General features: G+C 38.5%; 1 protein-coding gene across 4 annotated transcripts in view; it reads right to left on the bottom strand.

The window, feature by feature from the left end:
* Positions 1–2,938: 2,938 nt before the first annotated feature.
* TBL1X (transducin beta like 1 X-linked) overlaps positions 2,939–23,288 on the bottom strand; it is a 379,125-nt gene continuing 358,775 nt past the window's right edge. For all 4 annotated transcript variants that reach the window (XM_043992597.1, XM_043992599.1, XM_043992596.1 and 1 more), the window contains 5 exons: positions 21,748–21,822; positions 20,769–20,896; positions 12,746–12,911; positions 10,714–10,815; positions 2,939–6,774 (listed from right to left, as the gene is read on the bottom strand). In XM_043992597.1, the coding sequence (XP_043848532.1) occupies positions 6,748–6,774; positions 10,714–10,815; positions 12,746–12,911; positions 20,769–20,896; positions 21,748–21,822 (498 nt within the window). In that variant the 3' untranslated portion in view covers positions 2,939–6,747. The remainder of the gene's footprint in view (positions 6,775–10,713; positions 10,816–12,745; positions 12,912–20,768; positions 20,897–21,747; positions 21,823–23,288) is intronic.

The raw sequence follows: 23,288 nt of genomic DNA on the forward strand, positions 1-23,288 counted from the left end.
CTCAGCATTGTTCCTTTTGTGGGTGAGTGTGCTTTGAACTGTAACTTTATAGCATGGATTGCGTGTGTCTGTGTGTGTGTTTACGTGTGTGTCTTGCCTTCTTCTTTATTGCCTGTCCTACCTGCTGATGAGTGTGCTCCTGCCCAGCCTCCTACCTTTCAGGCTGCCTAGACTAACGACAAGGTCCTGTTTACTTGCTGGGTCACTCCACTTAGGATCATGATTGGTTTTCCTTGACTGTTTGCCTGCCCTACTGCTCCAATCACCATCCCTGTGATTTTCCAAATCAAAGCATTTTTCTCTAGTTACTCACTTCCTTACACATGTGTTACCTCTTCCCACTGAAATGAAAACTACAACGGAGGGGCAAAGACTGCCATTCTTTTGTAATTTTATCCCAAATGCGTGGTACATAGAGAGAACTGAATAAATCCTAGTCTTCATTCATCCAAATCTCTTTCATTTTTTTCAAGTGGCCTGGCAAGAACATTGGACGTAGGTTTGGAAGACTGATCCAAATCCTGGCCCCGCTATGAATTAGGTTGCTTTACCTCTCTATGCCTGTTTCCTCATCTGTGAAATATTTGCTTTATCTGATGGCATGCATACTTTCCTGACACCCCAACTCCTTGCCCATAATGCCTCAAAGCATCCATGACTGGGATCTTTCTGGATTATTGTTGCTGCCTAGATGAGATTTTCATCTTTTGGTCCTAGTTGCACCTATTCTGGTTCCTCTATTACTCACAAAGTCGCTTTTTTTTTTTTTTTTTTGCAGGGCAATGGGGTAAAGTGAGTTGCCCAGGGTCACACAGCTAGTACGTGTCAAGTGTCTGAGGCTGCATTTGAACTCAGGTACTCCTGAATTCAGGGCCGGTGCTTTATCCACTGTGCCACCCCATTCACAAAGCCTTCTGACTGAAAAAGGTAAATAAGATATAGGATGGAAACAAGCAGTTATTAAGCATCTACTATGTATGTGCCAGGCACTAAGCTACTATCATGTTCATTTTACAGGTGGGGAAACTGAGGCAGAGATCGAGTGATTTGCCCAGGGTAACACAGCAAATAAGTGTCTGAGGCTAGATTTGAACTTGTCTTCTTGACTCTAGGCCTAGGTACTATCCATCACCAAAGCTTACAGGAAACTGGAGTTTCTGTGGCATTCAAGGAAGCATTGAAATCACTTAATGAAACATTGGTTGTGTTTTTTCTATGTCCAGTTTAGAAGCACAGTGGTGTTAGAAGAATATGAAAATCTAATTTATTTTTTGTTTTAAGATTAATGACTAAATTAGGTTTATAGTTATATTAGTAATATTGGATACTTTTTTTTGCTCTTAATGTCCCTTACTATTTTGATAAATAACAATATTCAAGAAACTGCCTGAAACTAACACTTAATTTTTCTTGTCTGGATGGTTGGTTTATATCTCTTTTGAGGCAGCTAGGCATGGTAGTAGATAGAGTGCTGGACTTGGGAGTCAAGATCTGAATTCAAATCTTGCCTCAGACACTTATTTGCTGATGATCCTGGGCTAATCACTCAACCTCTCAGCTTCAGTTTCCCCATCTGTTAAATTAGGTTAATAGTACTGTGTAATTTAAAATTCTAAATATGGGTTCTAATCTGTTCCCCCAGTTTTGGGGGAGACTGACTAAAATCACTGATAAAACGAGTTGAGGTTTTTAAGGGTTTATTGAAAGATAGAAAAAGAAAGATTGAGAACATAATTCCTACAGCCTGGCAATCCTATCTTTCCTCAATTTTCCTGTGAAGTCCTCTGCTGCCGCCACTACCACCACGGTGAAGTCAGGAACCAAAAAGAGACAGAGCTCTCTGCGCAGGCCCTCCTTCCTCCTTCCTGTCCCCTCCCAGAAAATGGGAGGCTCCTCAAGTCGATTGGCTGGTAACCTTGACAGACAGTACCCGTGAGCAAATATCACTTCCTGATACCAAGGAAAAGCCGAATGGCCTTGCCATAAGAGGCATCCTCCTCATGGTGGAGCCTTCCCACAGTAAGTCTCCAGTAGGTGGTGTCATTCCAATCATTACAGTACCTACCTCTCAGGGCTGTTATAAGGATAAAATGAGATGATATATGGAAGGTACTTTGCCAAATTTAAAGGGATATACAAATGCTAGTTATTATTATAATTGTTACCATGTGATGTTATATCCTATACTCTCCCAGTCCTCCCATTCTGTCACTTCATTTACCATTCTTGCAGTATTACAATCTTTATTTCACATTTACTGGATCTAGAAGGAGCTAATTATAGTGTTTTGGAGGTTTTATAAATTTTATAAAATTTTATAAATTTTTAAAAAACTGTTGGGGGCAGCTAGGTGGTGCAGTGGATAGAGCACTGGCCCTGGAATCAGGAGTATCTGAGTTCAAATCCGGCCTCAGATGCTTGACATTTACTAGATGTGTGACTGTGGGCAAGTCACTTAACCCCAATTGCCTCACCAAAAAAGTAAAATAAAATAAAAAATAAACTGTCTTAACTAATTTTATTTGTCTTAATTCTTTTGATCTTCAACCTTAATCTAATTCTCTAACTCAAATTTCCAAAGGTCAGGGCCTCTTGACTATAAAGAGTACATGTGCTCAAAATCAAACAATGAAAAGGAGCCTCCTTTAAATAAACTTAGACTTGATATCAACAGTGGTTGATAGTATTTCTAGCTAATGATATGTAGCTATAGTTGTTTTGAACTATGTAGTTTTGATGATACCTAAACAAGCCTTAGTCGAGAAAGACAATTTGTCACAGTCAAATTTTTGGTCAGTCATTTCAAAAGGGGGCTTGATTCCTTTTCAATGGACCAGCAATTTGGAAAAGAATCAAAGTTATTAATCGCCTGTCAGGAATGCGGACAATATATACAAATGACCCAAGAAGAATAAGAAACAACACCTACAAAGTTTTCTAATATCAAAATATAGCAATTTATTCAAGACACTGAATATGATCTGTTGATTCTCTCCTTGAAACAAATGAGTTACGACACACGAGGTGATTTTTAAGTGTGTGGGTGAGTAGGGGGGGTGGCGGGGGGGGGGGGGGAGGAACAAAACGGGTTGATGTTGACTTAACTGAACCTGGAAATGCTGACGGAGAACCGAGTCTGGCTGTAAGTCTGACACAGACAATAAAAACTGCACAAGCCAGAATTCAAAAACTTCAGTGAGTGGCTGAAAACATTTCTGCATTTGACAAAGAAATACAATTTTTTTTTAAAGGCAAAACAAAGATTTTTTTTTTTAAAAAGGAAAAGATAACAAGAAACAAAAAGCAGACCCTTACGTTGGACAAAGTGCACGTCACTTGGCTCTGAAATGATCTATTTTTTTTTTAAAGACAAATCAAAAGTAAAGTCCTACAATATAGCACGGGGTTAGTGCGTGTTCAACCCTGTCACGTTAGGCCCTTTTTGTCCCCCGTGGGACCAACCCAATGCTTCCTAGGTGAAAGATGCAGTACTCTTTCTCACACTGAGCTCAGGCACAGGCCCTCTTGATCTTTTCAAACCCAGTTGAAGACAGTCAGTGAAGGATAGATTTATTTAGTATGCTCACAGAATTAGGACATTTGGTCACTAAGTCATTAAGTACTTCTGTTTCTCACAATTTTTAAGAATTGTAAACAAAGTTAATTGGTAAAAATAAAACAAACTGTCCTTTGCATAAAGATGACTCCACCATCTCATTGGCAGTAGGGCAGACATCTTGAGTGAGTACTCAATAAAATATTTGCTGAATGGATGAACAAAATGAATTATTTTTTTTTATTCTGATGGGGTTGATGGATCTGTGTGGGATCATCCGCGCTTTGTTACCTGGTTCCTTGTGAACCAGTGGGCATGCTTTTGAAAGACAGATGGCTAGGAAGAAGGGTTTCATCTGTGTCCTGGAGCAATTTTTACTTCTGTGAAGCTAACATAGCCTCCTTAGCACAGTGCTCTAATTGAATCCGATCATGCAAATGGAGTTCAAATTTACCAAACAGGTAAAATTAAAATACTTCAGCAAGACCCTGGCTGCCCACATTAATGTTTAGATTGTCTAACAGGTCCTTCTTACCAGATTCCTTGCCTCCATTTTTTGGGGGGGTGGTCACTGGTGGTAAGCATTAAAAATGGGGCCACTACCTTCTGATAACATTCACTTGGATATTTTGGGGCTGTTAAATCTGTACAGTAATTTATTTTGGGGGAAGGGTGAGTGTGGGGCAAATAGAGAGAGGACTAAAGATGGCACTCACTACACTGTTCCACAAATCTACCTAGACAGCAAGGTAGGTGTCATGTTATTTTAAAATCCATGAATTGGGCCCACTGTCTTCTAAGAAGGGAATGGTGAAAACTCTAGCTTGGCTTTGTTTTAAGTGCCTGGGGAACAAGTAGCTGAAAAAAAAATACTCTGATCACAAGCAGAGCACTTCATTGGTCCTCTGGAGGACAGATCTTGGATAATTCAAATACCTAAGTGGTATCTTGTTAATCATCCTGGAACAATTAATAAAAACAAAACAAAACAAAACAAAAAAACCATGCAACAATTTTGGTAACTGCTTCAACTATGTTTCAAAATACTGTTGGAAGCTCTTCTCATTTCATGGAGACTGGCTTCCCTCTCCATAGAGGACAATCCATTTTCTCAAGAATACCCCTGATCATCCCTGGAACATGCACCCAGCTGGAATCTGTCTGTTATTAGCAGCCCACAGGGGCCTCAATTACCAGACCAACCCACTGATCCCTTACTAGGCTTTGCAGTAAAATGCATGATTTAAAAGAGAGCCTCTTCTCTCCTCTCACAAGTTATTTTCCCCTATTGCTAATCTTAAAAATAGGCCAGTGTAGGGTTTTGAAAAAATAGTGCAAAAGATCACCTGATCACAATAATATGGAGCTCTGCTAGGAACACAAAGAAATTACTATCTTAAAAACAATCGTAAAAAGATTTATTATTCAAACAAACATTCTCCCCATTTTTTCATCAGGGAAAGTAATTATAAAGAGCGGCAGAAATTATTAATAATATCCTACCTACATATTTCATCCTCAGGAAGGAAAAATCTTCCTCACATTTATTTTGGTTATTCTCTAAAGTCTGATCTTGGAGCCTTTTAAAGTCTACTCTGTGATGACTAGCCAATGGTAATCTCTAAAATGGTGATGATACCAAAGAGTTGTGTCTGTTACTGCAAAAAAGAAAAGAAAAAGAAAAAAAAAGAAAAAAAGGAATGAATAATAGTTGAAATCATGCCTTGGGGGTAGGTTTTAATGGCACCTTCAACACTTTATGAGTTTGGAAATTTCTGTTGAGTCCTAGGTGCCTATAGCCTGACATTTACTTATTGTTGTTAGCTACTAAGGTGAATCTAAAGCTTGAAAAATGAAATACTGTACTTAGAACCAAGAGTTTGAATTTTTTTTTACACACGCTGCAAACAAGCTGATGTGTTAATAAAATAACTCACACAGTAAGTGGGGGAGAAAAGGTTGATATCTGTTCAACCACATTTTTTCCTATAGCATTTCATGAGGCAAAGAGGAAAAGGGATACTGCATCTTTAAGTACTTCAAACTCTGTCTGTGTCTTTTTTTACATGAATCACACAAATCTGCCTATTTCTGGTGGCAATTTTAGGTTTTTAAAATCGTTTAACATAAAAATATTTTTTCCAAAAATATTCCGGGTTCTTTCTCTTATAAGTCATCTTTCTCCTGTAAAAAGTTCCTTTAGCCCTCTACTCTCACATAAAGCACTTAATATACAATTTATGGAAAGTGCCCCTTAGATGCTAAGGTCTATAGTGTGGAGGACTAAAAGAAAGAGAGAAGGAGTGAATGAAGAGATGAAGGTGGGCATGATAGAGGAGGAGGAAGAAGAAAGCTGTCTTTCAAAAATTTTGTCATGTCCATCAGGCTACATCTACTGTGGGCTTACTGAACAAATAAAAAAGAAAACAAAACCAAAAAAAGGAAGGGAAAAAAAAGAAGAGGAACAAAACAGAACAGTGGAAGAAGGGAAAATCCCAGTTCCAATCTAAGCCTGTGGGTGGCCAGGCTATAATATTCCAGCTGATAGAAAAACCACTGAACAAAAAGAATTCTAGAAAATAGAAAGTGTTGAGATTACAAAGTCGCGCATTTCATCAGTACAAACTGGTCTCTGAACATCCTTTGGGAAAGCAACTGTAGTGTCCAAATTGGAAGGAAAAAAAAACACCACAAGGAGGAGGAATTTTTTTCCCTTTTGGTTTATCACAGCATTTTGCTTTTTTTGTTTTGTTTTTGTTTTTGTTTTCGTTTTCTTTTTGGCACAGCTTTCATGGTTTTGTTTTTTTTGTTTGTTTTTGTTTTCCCAGCCATCAGAATGAGTTCTCAGATGCAAACCCAACAGTTGCAGTGTCTAGCTGGTGGCTTCATGCTTCCAAGGCTGAATGTTCCAGGTGGAAACCATCCTTTCCCCTGTGATATGACTGTGTTTGTGTGTATGTGTGTGTGTGTGTATGTGTGTGTGTGTGTGTCTGTGTGTGTGTTTTACTCCTTGATGAAGATTACAGAAAAATACTAGACTCCTGTGGCCAGGGAGAGTTGTTGTCATTGTACACTCTAACTTAAGTCAAGTTCGTACAGTTTTGAGCTGTTAGAATTGTTTTTGAAGAGTGCTGCTACCCCACACATTCACTGCTGGTCCATTTAAAAATTTTTCTATAGGCTTTTTGCCTTTACTTCCGCAGATCTAGAACACAAACCTGGAAGGAAAGATAAAGATGTCATTGTTATGAGAGGCTATGAATACACAATTCTGTGATCTACAAATTCAGTCTAATATCTCACGTATGATTGTGGCCTGAAATGGTTGCTTAACCCAAGAACCACCGAGAATTTAGGCCAAACCACTTTAAAAAGCATTTACTAAGCAGCTGGCATGTGCCTAGTCCTGAGAATGAAAAAGAAAAGAAAAGAAAAAAAAATTCCTGCTCTCAAGAAACTTATATTCTACCAAAGGTCAGGGAAGAGTGAAGAACACATGCATGTATCAATAACACAAGGTAATTTGAGGAAGGACAGAGGGATCAGAGGAGGTTTATTAACACAGGGGGTGACACCTGGGCTGAAACCCAAATGAGGTACAAATGAGGAAGGAGTGCATGCCAGACATGAGAGTGGGGGCAGTTTGTGAAAATGCACAGAGGCTCAGTTAATGATATAATTTGGTTCAAAGAAAGAGGGTGTGAAGGAAAGTGATGGAAATCAGTCTAGGTTGGCTGAAGACAGGTTGCAGAGGGCCTTAAATGCCAGGCTAAGAATTTTCTATTTTATGCTGAAAGGAATGGGGGACTCTTAAAAGTTTGTGAATAGGAGAGTGGCCAGGTTAGCAAGATAATTTTGGCAGTTGTGTAGAGAATGGATTGGATAAGAGAGAATGGAAGCAAGTGGACCAACTGGGTTTTGTTGTTACTGTTCAGTCATTTTCAGTCGTGTCCAACTCTTTGTACTTCTCAAAACCCATTTGTGGTTTTCTTGGCAAAGATCCTGGAGTGGTTTGCCATTTCCTTCCTCCAGCTCATTTTAGAGATGAGGAAACCGAGGCAAATAGGGTTAAGTGACTTGCCCAGGGTCATATAGATTTTGAACATAGGTCTTCCTGACTCCAGGGCTCTATCCACTGCACCACCTAGCCCCATATGCTACTCTTAAGGTATATCTGTATAACCATTCATCATGGCTTGAAAGTCTTTCTGATCTGCAAGTCAGTTCACAAGCATTTATTTTATGTACCCACTGTATGCCAAGAACTGTGTTTAGTGCTGGGGATATAGAGAAAGGAAAAATACAGTCTTAGCTCTCAAAGGGGGAAGACAACATGGAAATAAACGAGATTTGTACAGGATGAACTGCTACGGGCATCAAGGGAGACTGGAAAAGCTGATTACAGAAGGGAGGATTTTATCTGGAACTTAAAGGAAGGCTTAGAAACCAGGAAGTAGAGATGAGGAGGGAGAGAATTAAAGGCATGAGAGGCAATCAGTAAATAAATATGCCTGGAGTTGGGAGATAGAGGGGAAAGGCAAGGGAAAGGAATAAGCATTGAGAGAGGGCCTACTATGTGCCAGGCACTACACTAAGTGCTTTTTCAAATATCATCTCGTTTGATCCTCACAAGAGCTCAATGTAGTTATTATAATCCCCATTTTATGGTTGGGGAAACAGAGGCAAACAGAAGTTCAATGACATGCCCAGGGCTGCACATGTAGGCTTTATATTCTAATGAGGAAGACAACATGTAAATAACTAGATGTGTGTGTGTGTGTGTGTGTGTGTGTGTGTGTGTACATACACATATATATCAAGGGCTCTGGGGACCTAAGTTCTCATCTCACTTCTGATACTACCTGTGTGACCTAAGGCTTCCTTGGGCTTTAATTTCCTTATATGTACAGTGGGGAGGTTAGGTTCCATGGTTTCAGCTTAAGAGCTACACTATTATGAAATCTGAATTATCTGGCACCTAAAGAGTTATACAAAGGGAAAAACAATTAGTCAACTATTAATAACCCTTTAAAAAAGACACTGAATGGATATGATGATCTCAAAGAAAGTTATAATGGACAGTGGTGGACTTGTAGTTCAGGTGATCCAGTCTCTTATAGAAAGGAGGCTCCCCTGGGGGCAGGGATAGCGTAATTTTTGCCCTTGCAGTGCCTATCACAAAGTAGGTACTTTATAAATGTTTGCTAAATGGTGCTCAGTACATAGTAGGTGCTTACTAAATGTTTGTTGAATGGTGTCTAGTTACACAGTAGGTGCTTAATGAATGACACTCTGTGTCATAATGAATGACAGTCTGTGATTGAGAAAGTCACTTAACTGGGCCTCAGTTTTCTTATCTGAAAAATGAGTACTATAGACTATATTTTCTTCTCATGAGAAGGGTGGAAAAGTGAAAGCTCCCCCTCATGGGCTGGCATAGGATTTGAATTGCAGGGCCTAAGTTTGAATCCCAGTTTTCCTATTCACTATTTGTGTGGCCTTAGGCAAATTCCAGACCCTTTTCTCTTCTTTTACTGTCTCTGGGGAATCTCATCAGCTACCATGTGTTTAATCTCTGTGCAAATGACTCCCAGATCACACAATGTTTAGCACATGTTGCTGTTCAGTAGAGCCAGAACACTAAAACTCCTGCCTCAGGACGCTTACTTAACTGTGTGACCTTAGGCAAAATACTGAACCTCCATTTCCTCGTCTGTGCAATGGGAATCATAATAATAATCTCATCTCCTCTCAGGGGCACTGTGAAGATCGAATTAGCGTTATTTGCAAAGCAGTTTGAAAACCTTCAGATGCTACAAAGAAGCTAACATTATTGTTGTGCTACAAGTACAACTGGTCTCCTTTGTTAGAACATAAGTCTCTGTTCCATCGTTGTCTCTGACTCTTCACGAATGCACACAGTGCCTGGCATGTCGTAGGCATTTAATAGATGCTTATTGATAGAGTTTACTCCTTTGGATTCCAACTAGAATAGATAACCTCTAGGATCTCTTTCAATTCTAAATCCTACATGTCTTTCATGATCCTCAGCTTCCTTAGCTATTAAATGGGGTTAATCAGACTTGTTCTACCTACCCCACAGGATTTTTGGGGGGAGGGAGTGGGGAAGAATATATTTGTGTAAAACTGAAAGGACTAGAGAAATGTGAATTTCCACAACAACAATAACCACTCCTGAAACCAGGCTTCAAATAGCTAACCTTTAAATATGAGTAATTATGTTACTTTCATACATTGAGGAAAGAGAAAAATGACGCCATCTTTACACAACTTTCTATATACTGTGGAAATTCGGTAAAAGGTACTGAACATTCTCTAACTATTTGCGTCAGGTTACTTATGAAAATATCTAAAAAAAAAAAAAAAGAAAAGAAAAAGAAAATATCTGACTCTGCCCACCCTTATCATATTTTAACATTTCAAAAGATCCATGACTTCCTTACCTTTGTACCTTTCGTGAAAACATCACAATTTGCCCACCTCCTGAGTAAATAAATGGTCTTTCTGAGTTGCTGTGGTTACCATCAGGTAGCCAGCTAACCAACCAGCATGGCAGGGATTGAACCCTAGCTCTGCAATTTATTTACCATCAATTAGTTGTTTAACTTCTCTGGGCCTCAGTTTAAATGAGGGAGTTGGGCTATGGTCTCTAAGGCCCTATCTGGTATGAGATCAATAATCCTTCTAAGATGAGTCTCTCTCTCTCTCTCTTTTTTTTTTGGGTGAGGCAATTGGGGTTAAGTGACTTGCCCAGGGTCACACAGCTAGTAAGTGTCAAGCATCTGCGGCTGGATTTGAACTCAGGTCCTCCTGACTCCAGGGCTAGTGCTCTATCTACTGTGCCACCTAGCTGCCCCCAAGTCTCTGACTTTTAAGGAAGGGTATACAGTCCATCTCCAGGATTGGGCTCAGCGGGATCTGCCAAATTTTACTTTGTTCTGGTATAAGCTTTGAGAAGAGAACATTGTGGGAAGAACCTTCATTGCATTATGCTCAAATCACTGTGTACGGGACTTGGTGTCTACCCTCCTCACCCTCTTCTTCCCTTTCTATCTCTAAGTCCTTCTCATAAGAAAAACCCCATGGGGGGTTTCCCCTGAGGGGGAAAAAAAACCCAAAATAAAGAAGATGCTTACAGAGCCGTCAGATGCACTTGCTCCTACTTTATCTCCTCTAGCATTCCAGCATACCTCGAAGATTCCTCCAGTGCCTCTGTAGCTATGTACTAGAGTTCCACTCTGCAAAAAGAAATACATTTCCACTTAAAAATGCAATTTAATACTTAAAATATCATTTTGATTTTTACTATCAAATAATAATGGTGGAGGTTTTGCAAAAAGCTAAAACCGGAATTCTTTTATGGATACAGACAAGCCCATGCCAGTCAACCAACACCATAGCCACAATGAAATCACATTTATGACACCATATTCAAATTATAAATATGAACCTGGAGATATCAGGAAATACTCTTTGAGCCAAGGTAATTCCCTCTGGATAAATATTTTGGGATTAATTAATAAGCGGCTGAACTATGAGATTCTAGCATAGGAAAAGTGTCAGAAAACCTTGGGTCAATTTTTGGCTTTCCTAATATAAAGAAAACAAATCCCTGTTACCTCCATGAAAGCTAACATGCCTGCTTTACTAAGCTGGAGTAAGATATCATTTCCCATTTTCAATATGGTAAATTATTAACTACTTTCCCCCATTATACCTGAAATAAATGTATTTATTTTATGGGGAGATTCAGTATGGATTAAAATATATTTTTTTAATATTTCTTTCTTTTTTTTGTCCAGGGTCACGCAGCTAGTAAGTGTCTAGTGTCTGAGGGCAGATTTGAACTCGGGTCCTCCTGGATCCGGGGCTTTATCCACTGAACCACCTAGCTGCCCTAAGAGTTGTATTTTTTTTTTAATGGAACTTTAATCAACATAAAGTCAAGATGGTGGTTTTTAAATGGAAAGGTCAATTTTTCCATTCAATATTTAAAAAAATAAATCATTTCAATTATGCTTTTTTGTACAATATACTTTATGACACAAATTCCTATCTTGTACCTTTTTTGTTTTGTAGACTGATAAGTGGTTATCTCTCAACTACCTAAAGGAGAATTATTCACTTATGAATTTCTTATGGCCAATTTTTAAACCCAGGTTTTCCTTCCCCTGCTACTTACATGCTTCTAAATCTCTTATTGGCTAGTGTTCTTCTATTCCTTTGCCAAATACTTTGAGTACCTAGGTGCTGAAGGACATGGATAGACCCTTCAAAGACTTATGGGGACTAATGGGAAGATGTGCCAGGCACAGAAATAAATAGGACACAGCATAGTATGTGATATCTAAAGAGATAAAGTATGTAAAAATGTGAGGGATATGAGAATTCACTAGGAGCGTGCAGTCATTTTTGTGGGGATCAAGAAAGGCTTCCTTGAGAAGATGGCATTTAGGCTGGGTTTAGAAAGAAGGATGATGTGATTTTCCCACAATGGCTATTAGTTTTTTATAGATGAAGCCAAACAGAGTTAAGAAGGTATTCCAGAGCAGAAAAGTTAGGTTTGGAGATTAGCTTCTATTTAGGATTATCCATAATCTTAAATGTCTTTTTTTTTTTTTTTTGGGTGGGGCAATGAGGGTTAAGTGACTTGCCCAGTGTCACACAGCTAGTAAGTGTCAAATGTCTGAGGCCAGATTTGAACTCAGGTCCTCCTGAATCCAGGGCTGGTGCTTTAATCCACTGTGCCACCTAGCTGCCCCGTAAATGTCTTTTTAAAATTTATTTTCTTTCACAGAATTTTAAAATCTGTAAACCTTGCCAGAGAATTGTGGCATGTCTGGGAGAATGATCTAATAGTGAAATATTTAGCACATTCTGCAACATTTTCATTCAGGAAATATAGTTTGCATAAAATCATTGGATAAAGTTTCCTTTACTCTTCTTTTGGTTGTTTCACATTTTAGATTATTTGTTTGGGTTAAAATAATTCCTAGAGCACTCAACAAACCATGTACCAGCTGCCATCTCAGACAAATGAAGAAAAGTTAAATAATCATTGTCATCCCAAGAAAAAGCTGTTTGGCTGTGTTTTGTGGGTCTAACAGTTAAATTAAAGTTTAGGTTTTATTTTTGGATAGACTTCCATGATAAAAGTCATGCAATTACCTGAGTATTCCAGATGTGGACGCATTTATCAAAAGAACCACTAGCCAAGTACTTTCCATCAGGGCTAAATGCTACACTGTAGACAGGTTCTTGATGCTTGGTCAGTGTATGGATGCAAACTCCCCGTTCAACATCCCACAGTCTGACAGTAGAATCGAACGATGCACTAGGGAAATAACAAAGAAAAATGAAATTTAATGTCCTCATTTGAGCCATTTTTTTCTGTCTTTAGTTCATTAAACTAGGTAATAAATTTTATTTGGGGTTTGTTTTATTTTTCTATGCTTTCAACTTGGAAGCCTGCAAATTAGAGAATTCTCTCCTCAACTCCCTATCCTAAAACTGAGTTACTTATATTTGTTTTAAAAATAATAGATGGAACACAGACATTTTTATGCATTATCTGAAAGTGTTCAATTTTTATAATCACTTGCCTCTATTTCAATAGGTGGGCATAAGGAATATTTCTATACTAAGTCAGATTTTTAAAATACTCACACTATTTAAAATGTAAAACTTGATATTATTCTAATCAGATTACAGCATTTGAGAAAATGACTAGCTGAGTTAACAAATTTTTTAAAAGAGTTGGAAAGTATTCTATAATTTTATTTTTGAAACCATCAACATCAAAAGAATAACATTTCTTTTTTTAAAATAAGGTTTTATTGATGTCTTCAGTTTTTTACATCATCATAGTCATCCCTAGTATCCCTACTACTCCATCCCGCAGAGAGCCATCCCATATAACAAATGAAATTTTTTTTGGGGGGGTGAGGCAATTGGGGTTGACTCCCAGGGTCACACAACTAGTAAGTGTCAAGTGTCTGCGGCTAGATTTGAACTCAGGTCCTACTGAGTCCAGGGCCAGTGCTCTATTCACTGTGCCACCTAGCTACCCAACAAGTAACATTTTTAAAGATTAAAAAAAAAGGAAAAACCCTAGTATAACTGATCAATACACTGAAGAAATCTGAAAGCATGTACATTGTGTCAATACCTCCTACCTCCACGAAGGTGTGGGTTGGGTATGTACTCTCATTTCTCTTCAAAGAATAACATATTTCACATGAAATAAGTTGGTATCCAGAATTCAATCCACCTGGGATGAGATTTCTACAGTTTGCCAGTGGCTTGAGAGACTGGATAAGAGATGCCAATGGATAAGGATGCCATGCTTGGCCTTACATTTTCTGAGTCTTGGTATTCACATATATAAAACAGGAATAAATAAACCCATAGTCTCGGAAACATAACTAGGGAATTCTGACAATTGGGGAAAATTTAACCAAAAGAGGGGCAGGGGAGCAGGGGAGCCGTGTGAGGTAGGACAGTCCTGAGAGGAGCTGACACAGGAGTGGAGGAGGCTGAAGAGACAGGAATCCAGGGTACTCAGAAAGGACAGATTATGGGATGGAAAGAGAGTGACTGGAAAATTCATAAATGGCCATGATTAAGGAGTTGAACAGGGTGGAGTGAACTTGGAGGGGATTGCTTAGGGATAGTGAAAGGGAGGGTCCAAATGTGGCAGTGGGGAGTAAGTAAGGAGCACCCCAGTTTCTTCTCCTCGGCCCTGTGCATGTCAGGAGTTCTAAGGGAAGGAGCAGCTGGCGTCTTGAAGAGGAAGCTAGGTTTTATTGAAAACAAGAAGATGGAAGAAATGGGAGAAGTGAGCTAAGGAGAAGAGGAGGAGTTTGGGGATGATAAAGAAAGGTTCCAGAGAATAGAGGGAGATATAGAATGAGTAGAGTTTGGGCTAAGATGGAGAATGAGGGGAGAATAGTAACAACAATGACGATGATGATAAGTAACATTTATATGCAACTTAAATATGTCCCAGGCGCTGTGCCAACCACTTTACAATGATTAACTCATTTGATCCTCATAACAATCCAGAGAGAGAAGTGCTATTATTATCTCCATTTTACAGGTGAGGAGACTGAGGCAAAGAAAGGCTAAGTGAATTGCCTATGTCACATAGCTAGTAAATGTCTGAGGCTAGGTTTGAACTTAGGCCTTCCTAACTCCAGGCCCAACACTCTATCTACTGCACCACCTAGCTGCCAACGTGCGAGGAAAGGGAAGAAAGAAGCCCAGGAAATATAGCCCTAGTAGGGGGTGTAATCATGGGGGGTGGTCAGAGGGACTGGCCCATCTTTTCCCCAATCTCCACTGCCAAGGCCTCTGCTTCCTTGACCTCTCCTGGTTTTTCCCATTCCTTGCAGAGGGATGGACTAGTGAAGGCTCACAAGGTACAGGGACTGAGCAGGGGAGAGGAAGTAGTGTCTGGATAGGTGAAGATTCCACTTTATGGTCCCAGCTGCCCCGAACTTGTTATGCTTTTGCATGGAGTCCCTACTTCAAAGAGCTGTTGTGAGGATCAAAGTGGATAAGGTATGCAAGTTACTTTTCAAACTTTCAATCGATCTATAATTAATGTTCATAATTAATTCAGCTCAGCAATTATTTTGCTGAATTATCCCTACCATCTGAGAGGCACTAGGCATGGGACATAGTGCCAGGACTTAAAATACTTATGACCTAGAAAAGAGGCTCATACAAGCTACAAACACCTACAGTCTAAGACAGAAGGTGGTAAATTCTATGAGACACAGAATACTAAAGAGGATCGGGGGAGGGGAGAGCAAAGGAAGTCGTAGTTGAGCTGGACTTTGAAAGAGGAATAGGACCTTGATATACATATATATATACATATATATATATGTGTATATATATGTATTTTTAAACTTTTTATTTATTTATTTTTTTTTTTTTGTGGGGCAATGGGGGTTAAATGACTTGCCCAAGATCACACAGCTAGTAAGTGTCAAATATCTGAAGCCAGATTTGAACTCAGATATTCTGGAATCCAGGGCCGGTGCCTTATCTACTACGCCACCTTGCTGCTTATATATAAAAGTGTATCTCAGAAAGAAAAGGGGAGGGAGTGGAAAAGCATGGAGTATATTCAGCCAACAGCAAATAATTCAGATTGGCTGGGGTATACGAATGGGTACAAGAAAATAAAAAACTTGAAACTTTATATTAGAGTCATTTTGTTCAGGGCCTTCAGGGCTGACAAGAAGTATGGTTTTAATTTGACAGGCAAAAAAATCAATGAAAGTTTTGAACAGGAGAAAGATATGATCTAGGCTGTACTTGAAGGGTAGAGAGCCTTAAGACACGGGCACCAGGCAGAGGCTACTGGAAAACTTCAGGAAAGAAGTAATGGGGGTGGGGGAAGTCTTGCCAAGGGTGGTACCCATGAATAAGGAAAGGAGGGGACAAATGAGAGACTCATGGGGAAGGCAAACTTGATGGGGCTTAGGAACTGATTACTTATAGGGGGTGAGAAAGAATAATGAATGGAAAATGCTATGAGGTTTCCATGCATGGGTGACAGGGAAAATGACAGGGCCATCAACAGAAATAGGGAAATCAGGAATGAATTCTCTTTTAGATATGTTAACTTTGGATAAGTTAATAATTCTTTTTTAGATATCAGTGGGACAGCCAGATGGAGCTATTCATTCAGTAAGAGCATTGAAAATGTAGGCTGGCATAGACTAAAAAATGGTTAAATTGTAATATATGAATAGAAGGAATATTACTGTAAGAAATGATGAATGATAAATACAAAGAAGCATAGGAAGACAAAATTATTGATGTAAAATGAAGTAGAGTAAGCAAACTAACACAACATACCAACGACTACAATGTAAAAGGAAAGAACCACCAAAAAAATCCCCCCAAAACAAAAAAAAAAAACCTTAACGCCGTGAAATCATAATTACCATGTCTGGCTGCAAAGGAGAGCTATGACAAAGTACCTCTCCTAGCTTCTTGGTAGAGGTGGGACACTGAATATATTATCATACTTTTTTGATATTTTGGTTAGTTTTTTGAACTTCCCCCCTTTTAAATTCTTTGTTATTTTAAAATAAATTCATTCTTTTTTTTTTTTTTTTTTTTTGCAGGGCAATGAGGGTTAAGTGACTTGCCCAGGTTCACACAGCTAGTAAGTGTCAAGTGTCTGAGACTGGATTTGAACTCAGGTCCACCTTAATCCAGGGCTGGTGCTTTATCCACTGTGCCACCTAGCTGCCCCAAATAAATTCATTCTTGATAGCTCCCTGGGAGGCAGAAGGGGGAGAGTCAATTTGGAAAATGCAGGTGTTGTAAAAAACAAAAGATATAATTAAAATTTCTTTTTAAAAAGAAAGAATGTGGGTTTGGGGTTCAGGAGAGAGGTCAGGGCTGGAAATATAGATATGGGAATCATCTAAATCGACATAATACTGGTAGTCACGAGAGCTAATAAAATCACCAAAGGGCAGAGGGCACAGAGAGAAGAAATGAGAGCCAAGGACAGAATTTCAGTTAATTTTTACCTTCCAGTAGTGAGAAAAACAAGAATCGCTGATATTTCTCCTTGCCTCCCCTTCCCTCCATCCCCTGTCCTTGCTAATACCATAATAGTTTATAAACTTGTTAAAGACAGTTAACACTGTCTTTTGTGTCTCTAGCACAGCTCAAATATGGTGTACTGCACATAGTTAATGACTATAAATGGGTAAAAAATGGATAAAATAAAATAATCCGTAAATGGATGAAAACAGTGAAGAGTCAGAGATAAGAGGAAAACCAAGATATTGCAAAGTCATCGAAGCTTAGGAAAGAAAAATGACTTTCGAAAGGAATAAGTAGTCAACCACTGAGGCATTGTAAGACATTGAAGGCCATGTCCCCTGAATCACCAGAAAATAACTAGATTAGTTGGAATATAGTGCTAACATTGAATGTACTTTCTTGTTTTCTCATTTTCTGAAAATCACAGAGAGGCAGCATGACATGTGGCCAGAAAACTGACCATGAGACCAATAAAGCATGAGTTCAAGTCTCTGACACCTCCTGGGCTGTGTGACCCCCAAACAACTGACTCAGTGTTTTGAGGCAATTCTTTAAGACTATAATTATGACCTGCGCTGGTAGAGGAAATTAATTTCTTTACTTGGGAACTCCTTAGATGAACGAAAACAGGTTCAGTCCCTATCCCTCATTCCTATTCTTGAAGTGGAAACACACAATCTGATCTCCCAAATTAGGCAGGAATCCATCTGGTCTGTGCCCCAGATATTTCAGTGACAGACAGCTCACTAATTTAATAGGCAGGCCATTCTAATTTTGGATAACTCCAATTGTTCTTTATACTGACCCCAAAGCTACCCCTATTAAACTTCCCATTTTTCGTAGGTCTGTCACCTATAGCAACAACAACAAAAAAGGAAGATCATCCTTCTCTACAAATATCTGAAGAAAGCCATTTAAAGCCTTCCTTTCTCCAAGCTAAACATTCCCAGTTTGTTAGATCCCTTATCCTATGATGTTTTCCAGACCACTAGCTAACTTCTTTATTTTTAATTTTTTTGGGGGGGAGTTATTTTTTATTTTTTTTCTGGTCCCATGAAATTTATTTTATTTTTATTTTATTTTTTCCAATTAAATGTAATTACATCTTTTTATTCTTAAAAAGCAGTTTCTTTCTTTCTTTCTTTTTTTGAGGGGTAATGAGGGTTAAGTGACTTGCGCAGGGTCACACAGCTACTAAGTGTCAAGTGTCTAAGTTCGGATTTGAACTCAGGTCCTCCTGAATCCAAGGTTGGTGCTTTATCCACTGCAGCACCACCTAGCTGCCCCTTACATTTTGTTTTTGTTTTTGTTTTTTGCAGGGCAATGGGGTTTAAGTGACTTGCCCAGGGTCACACAGCTAGTAAGTGTCTGAGGCTGGGTTTGAACTCAGGTCCTCCTGAATCCAAGGCTAGTGCCTTATCCATTGCAACACCTAGCTACCCCTGCCCCTTACATTTTAAACAATCATTAAAATTTTTTTTTAAGTTCTGAATTTTCTTCCTCCCTTCTTAAAAAGGTAAGAATTTTAAATAAGCTATATATTTGCAGTGATGAAAACAAGCTTCCTCTGCGGACTCTCTAGTTTTTCTTTTTTTCAGGAGTGGATCTGTGATTTTATCAGCAAAGGGAATTGCTAGTGGAAACTCCTACCACCAGTACAGACTGGCAACTTGTCTTTAATTTATATTTTTAGAGGATTGCAAGGTGCACTGAGATGCTATGTAACTGGCTTGGGGCCACATAGCTAGTATGTGTCAGATGCAACATAAGACCTCATGTCTTCTTGATTCTAAGGCTGGTCCTCTACAACCATGTTTTATCTCCCAATTTCTCTTGAAATGTCAGAACCGAGCACAATCTGGTCAGCAAAAGGATTGCTCGTTCCTTCATCAGTCAGTCAATAAACATTTGTTAAGCACTGTGCTAAGTGTGAAGGATATAAAAAGAGGCAAAAGACAGTCCCTGCCTCAAGGAGCTCACAGTGCATTGGAAGCTATACTTCCATTAATGAAGTCTAAGACCGTACCTGCTTTTTTGGTAAACTATATAATGATAATAATAAATGATAATAACAGCTAGCATTTACGTAGCATCTCCTACGTGTCAGGCACTATGCTAAGTTCTTTACAAATATTGCATTTGATCTTCACAAGAGCCCTGCGAAGTAGGTGCTTTATTATGACTAGTTTACAGTTAAGGAAAGTAAGGCAAACAGAGATTAAGTAACTTGTCTGAGGTCACACAGCTATTAAGTGTCTGAAGCTGAATTTGAACTCAGCTTTTCCTGACTCATGGCCCAGCATTTTATCCACTGTACCATCCAGCTGCCTATATATGTTATAGATGGCAACTTTCGAAACAGGAAAATTTGATTAACCAGAACAATTCAATCCTTGACCATGTCAGAAAGTAGAATTTTTTTGTTGTTGTTGTTCAGTTGTTTTCAGTTGTTCCTGACTCTTTGTGACCACATTTGGGTGGGTTTTTTTGGCAAAGATATTAGAGTGGTTTGCATTTCCTTCTCCAGCTTATTTTATAGACAAGGAAACTGAGGCAAACAGGGTTAAGTGACTTGCCCAGGGTCACATAGGTAAGTAAGTGTCTGAGGCCAGATTTGAACTCAAATGAATCTTTCTGCCTTCAGGTTTGGTACTCTATCCACTGTGCCACCTAAAAAATGTATTGACAATACAAACACACTGATGAAAATTTGCAGAAAAATGTTGCTCAAATTTAGAGAGTCACTTAAAACCATTCAGATCTACTATGATTATTAATTTTGGTTTGAGATGTACAAAGAAATCAGCCTCCCAACCAAGTAGAACTCAACTCTGTTGCTGTTGTATTTCAAAGTCATCATTAAAGCCAGGATTTGTCATGTTTTCTAATGATTTAATATTTTTTTCTTCCTATATCTTTAGTGGATTTTCTTGGAGGTTTTATGAGAAGACTCTGAGAAGAATCAAATGGGAGGAGGAAGGATTTCAATGCTTGGGGAAAATACCCACACTGATCAAATCTAATATTAATTAAAGCACAGTTTTAGATATTAACCCTTCAAAGTGTTTCCATACTTACTTATTGTTTTTTGAGTAGTTCTAAAAGGGCTGGCCTGGCCAGACAGGTCTAAAATTAGACTGTAAGCTCCTTGAGGACAGCGATTATCTTTCTTTTTTTTTTTATTTGTATCTCCAACCCTTAGTATTGTGCCTGGCACATAGTAGGTGAATAATAAATGTTTATTGACGGTCTATTGCCAAATGGACAGATTTCAGAACAAACTGGAACAAAAGGCACCAATCCACAAAATGAAGTTTACATAGTATATAAGACAGAACAATTCAGAAGTGAATCACTTTGTTTACATGCCACATTTAGTAGAAACTTAGTTCATTTGCTCTTTGACCTCTAATAAATAGAGGTTCATAAAAAAATTAGCCACTTCCCCATTTCCGCTCCTTTGTATAACGAAAGCTTTTAGTAATTTTTCTAATAGAGACAATTGGTTACATTCCTGGCTGTTACTTTCTTGGCAATAAAAAATGCTAACTGGAGATTGCTATCCCATTAACAAACAGCATTAGACTGAGTTTTGAGTTTGTTTTAGTTTTACCTTGCTAACATGATGTTGGAGGTTGGATTGCTGGTGCCTGGTCCTGTCGGACTCCATTTGATGGTATATATCTCTTTGCTGTGGGCCTGAAGATCATGGACACATGTATCTTGCTTCATACTCCAAATCTGGGTAATGCAAATAAAAAATAGAGATAAAAATAAAGTGAAAAAAATAAAAATCTCTGGAACCTCTTCTCTCTTTTCCCCCCTCCCCATCCTCTCTCTGTCTTTTTCCTCCTTTTTTTGGGGGGGGGGAACTGAGGGGACATGCTGTGAACTGATAATCTCTTTAACTGGCAATCCCATAATTAGATTCTCATTCCATTCTATACACTGCAAAGTTTACCCAACTGTGAAGCAATCTAGGTCTTGAGCTGGAGCAAAGTATAAAGATAACACAATCTAACTCTTTAATTTTACAGATAAGGTTTGCAATGAATTTACCTGTCTTCTAATAATAGGCATTCTGTTCTTTCATCAGACTCATCTTGGCTTATTGCTATACAGAATGCATATATGATGTGGCACCATATTTCTAGCCCTTGGGTATCTGAATAATTTTTAAAAACTAGATAGTATTTGAAAAGCAACAAAAAGTATTTCAGGTGCTAAGCTTCAAAAAATATGCATTTTTTGAATAACAGGTTCCATTATGAAAAGATTAGCAATGATACTACTCAGAGACAAGATGAGTATAACCTAGTATTTGAGAATCTAGTGATTTTTTTCTCTCCAAATGATTACTGTGTCAGTTTACTTCCCGAAGTCCACCAAAAAAATTTAATACTTAAATTACAAAGAAACTAAGCCAATCTTATTAGTGAGGTATATAAATTACAAAAAAGTATGAACAAAGATATTTTTTAAAGCACTTGTTTCACACTGGTATGCATATATATATATATATATATATATATATATATATATATATATATATTTTGAGTGTAGTCTTCATTCTCTGGATTAATCTCTTTTACCTTTAACGTCATGTCATCAGAGCAGGATGCTAACAGCATTCCAGAAGGATCCCATTTGATTGCATTGACCTCATTCTGAAATACAGAAGGTTTTTTTTTTCCCAAAAAGTTAAGTAAAATAAAAATGTCTGTCATCCAGCAGAGGGCAATAGTGTTTTGCTTTTGTCATTTAAAAATGAGATCTTCAGTTTACAACAAATTATGCCTTAGATTTCCAAAGAAGAAACCAAAACATATACCCAGCTCCCCCCACCCCCAATCCCAGTTTCCTTTTCTCTCCTGAACAACCCCTACCACCCCGCTTCGCTTTCTCATGCGTATTCTATTCATAGACTATCACCTTCACTCATATTTCCTCTTGAAAGCACCTAAAATCATAACTTGGAAGGAAGGGGCAAGGAGAATGTGTACTAACAAAGTGAAATAATTAAATTATAAAGTTGAATTCTCATTTTTTAAAAAAATCACATTGCATTGGGGGAGGGATGGGTAAAAGTTTGGGAAAATAGGATTCCATGGCCTTAGAGCCATCATTTCTTAGTCCTTTATACCAGAAGCTGTGCATGACCTCAAACAATATGTTATTTTTAAAGGAGAAAGAGGGTGGAAGGGGAAAGAGTAGATGGAGAACACCAGAGAGCCAGATTTAGTCACCAGGTTGTAGGAGTTAAAATTTGTTATGGGACCAGCACAAACACTAACCACAAGGCAATGGAACACCAATGTAAATAACCATACAGAGATTTATACATATGTGCCAAGTATTCAGCAGACAGAAAGAGTAGAGTTCTGTAGTGACTGGACCATTATGGAAAAGAGCCCTTTAAGAAAAATTAATTTAAAAAAAAGAAAAAAATTAATTTAAAATTTGTTTCAATGAAAAAAATTTATTTTCTCTTCTTCCCATCTTTTCCTTTGCTCCTCTCATTGGGGAAAAAAAAGAAAAACAAAATCCCTGTATCAAATATGCATGATTTAGCAAAACAAATTCCCGAATTGGCCAAAACAAGACCCCTTTTGATGGTTCTGATTGCAAATGTTCCAGATGGAAGCTGAGGCAGGTCTTTGCAGGGTGTTACCAGTTATTCATTTGTACCCCAACCCCCACCCTCCAATATCTCAGTTTGGAACACTGCTGAACAGGGCAGAGGAATACCAGAAGACATATTTCCCTAGGCCCTTCTCCTTGGAATCACCCAGAGGAAGTTGGAGAAATATGCTGAACTTTGTTTACTACATACTTTCCTTGGTTTGTTGGTTTCAAAATGCTCAGAAGGAATAATAGCCCCATGGAGAATAAAAGAGGGAAGAGTGATCCAGAGGGAGGGGGCCCAGTGAGTGAGGGATAATTAGAAGTAATCCAAAGTCATATGGCAAAGAGAAAGGAGTTAGAAGATGCAGAAGCCTGGACCTTGGGATGGCAGGAGAGACTAGCGCATGTGGTTAGGATAGGTAGTAATTGATGTATTATTCGATGAAGAGGAGAAATGTGTTTTAAGAAACTGCTGAGTATGAGCCAGAAGCTTGGTAAAGGACCTAGT

This window comes from Dromiciops gliroides, chromosome 3 (genome assembly GCF_019393635.1).
Source record: "Dromiciops gliroides isolate mDroGli1 chromosome 3, mDroGli1.pri, whole genome shotgun sequence".
Lineage (NCBI taxonomy): Eukaryota > Metazoa > Chordata > Mammalia > Microbiotheria > Microbiotheriidae > Dromiciops > Dromiciops gliroides.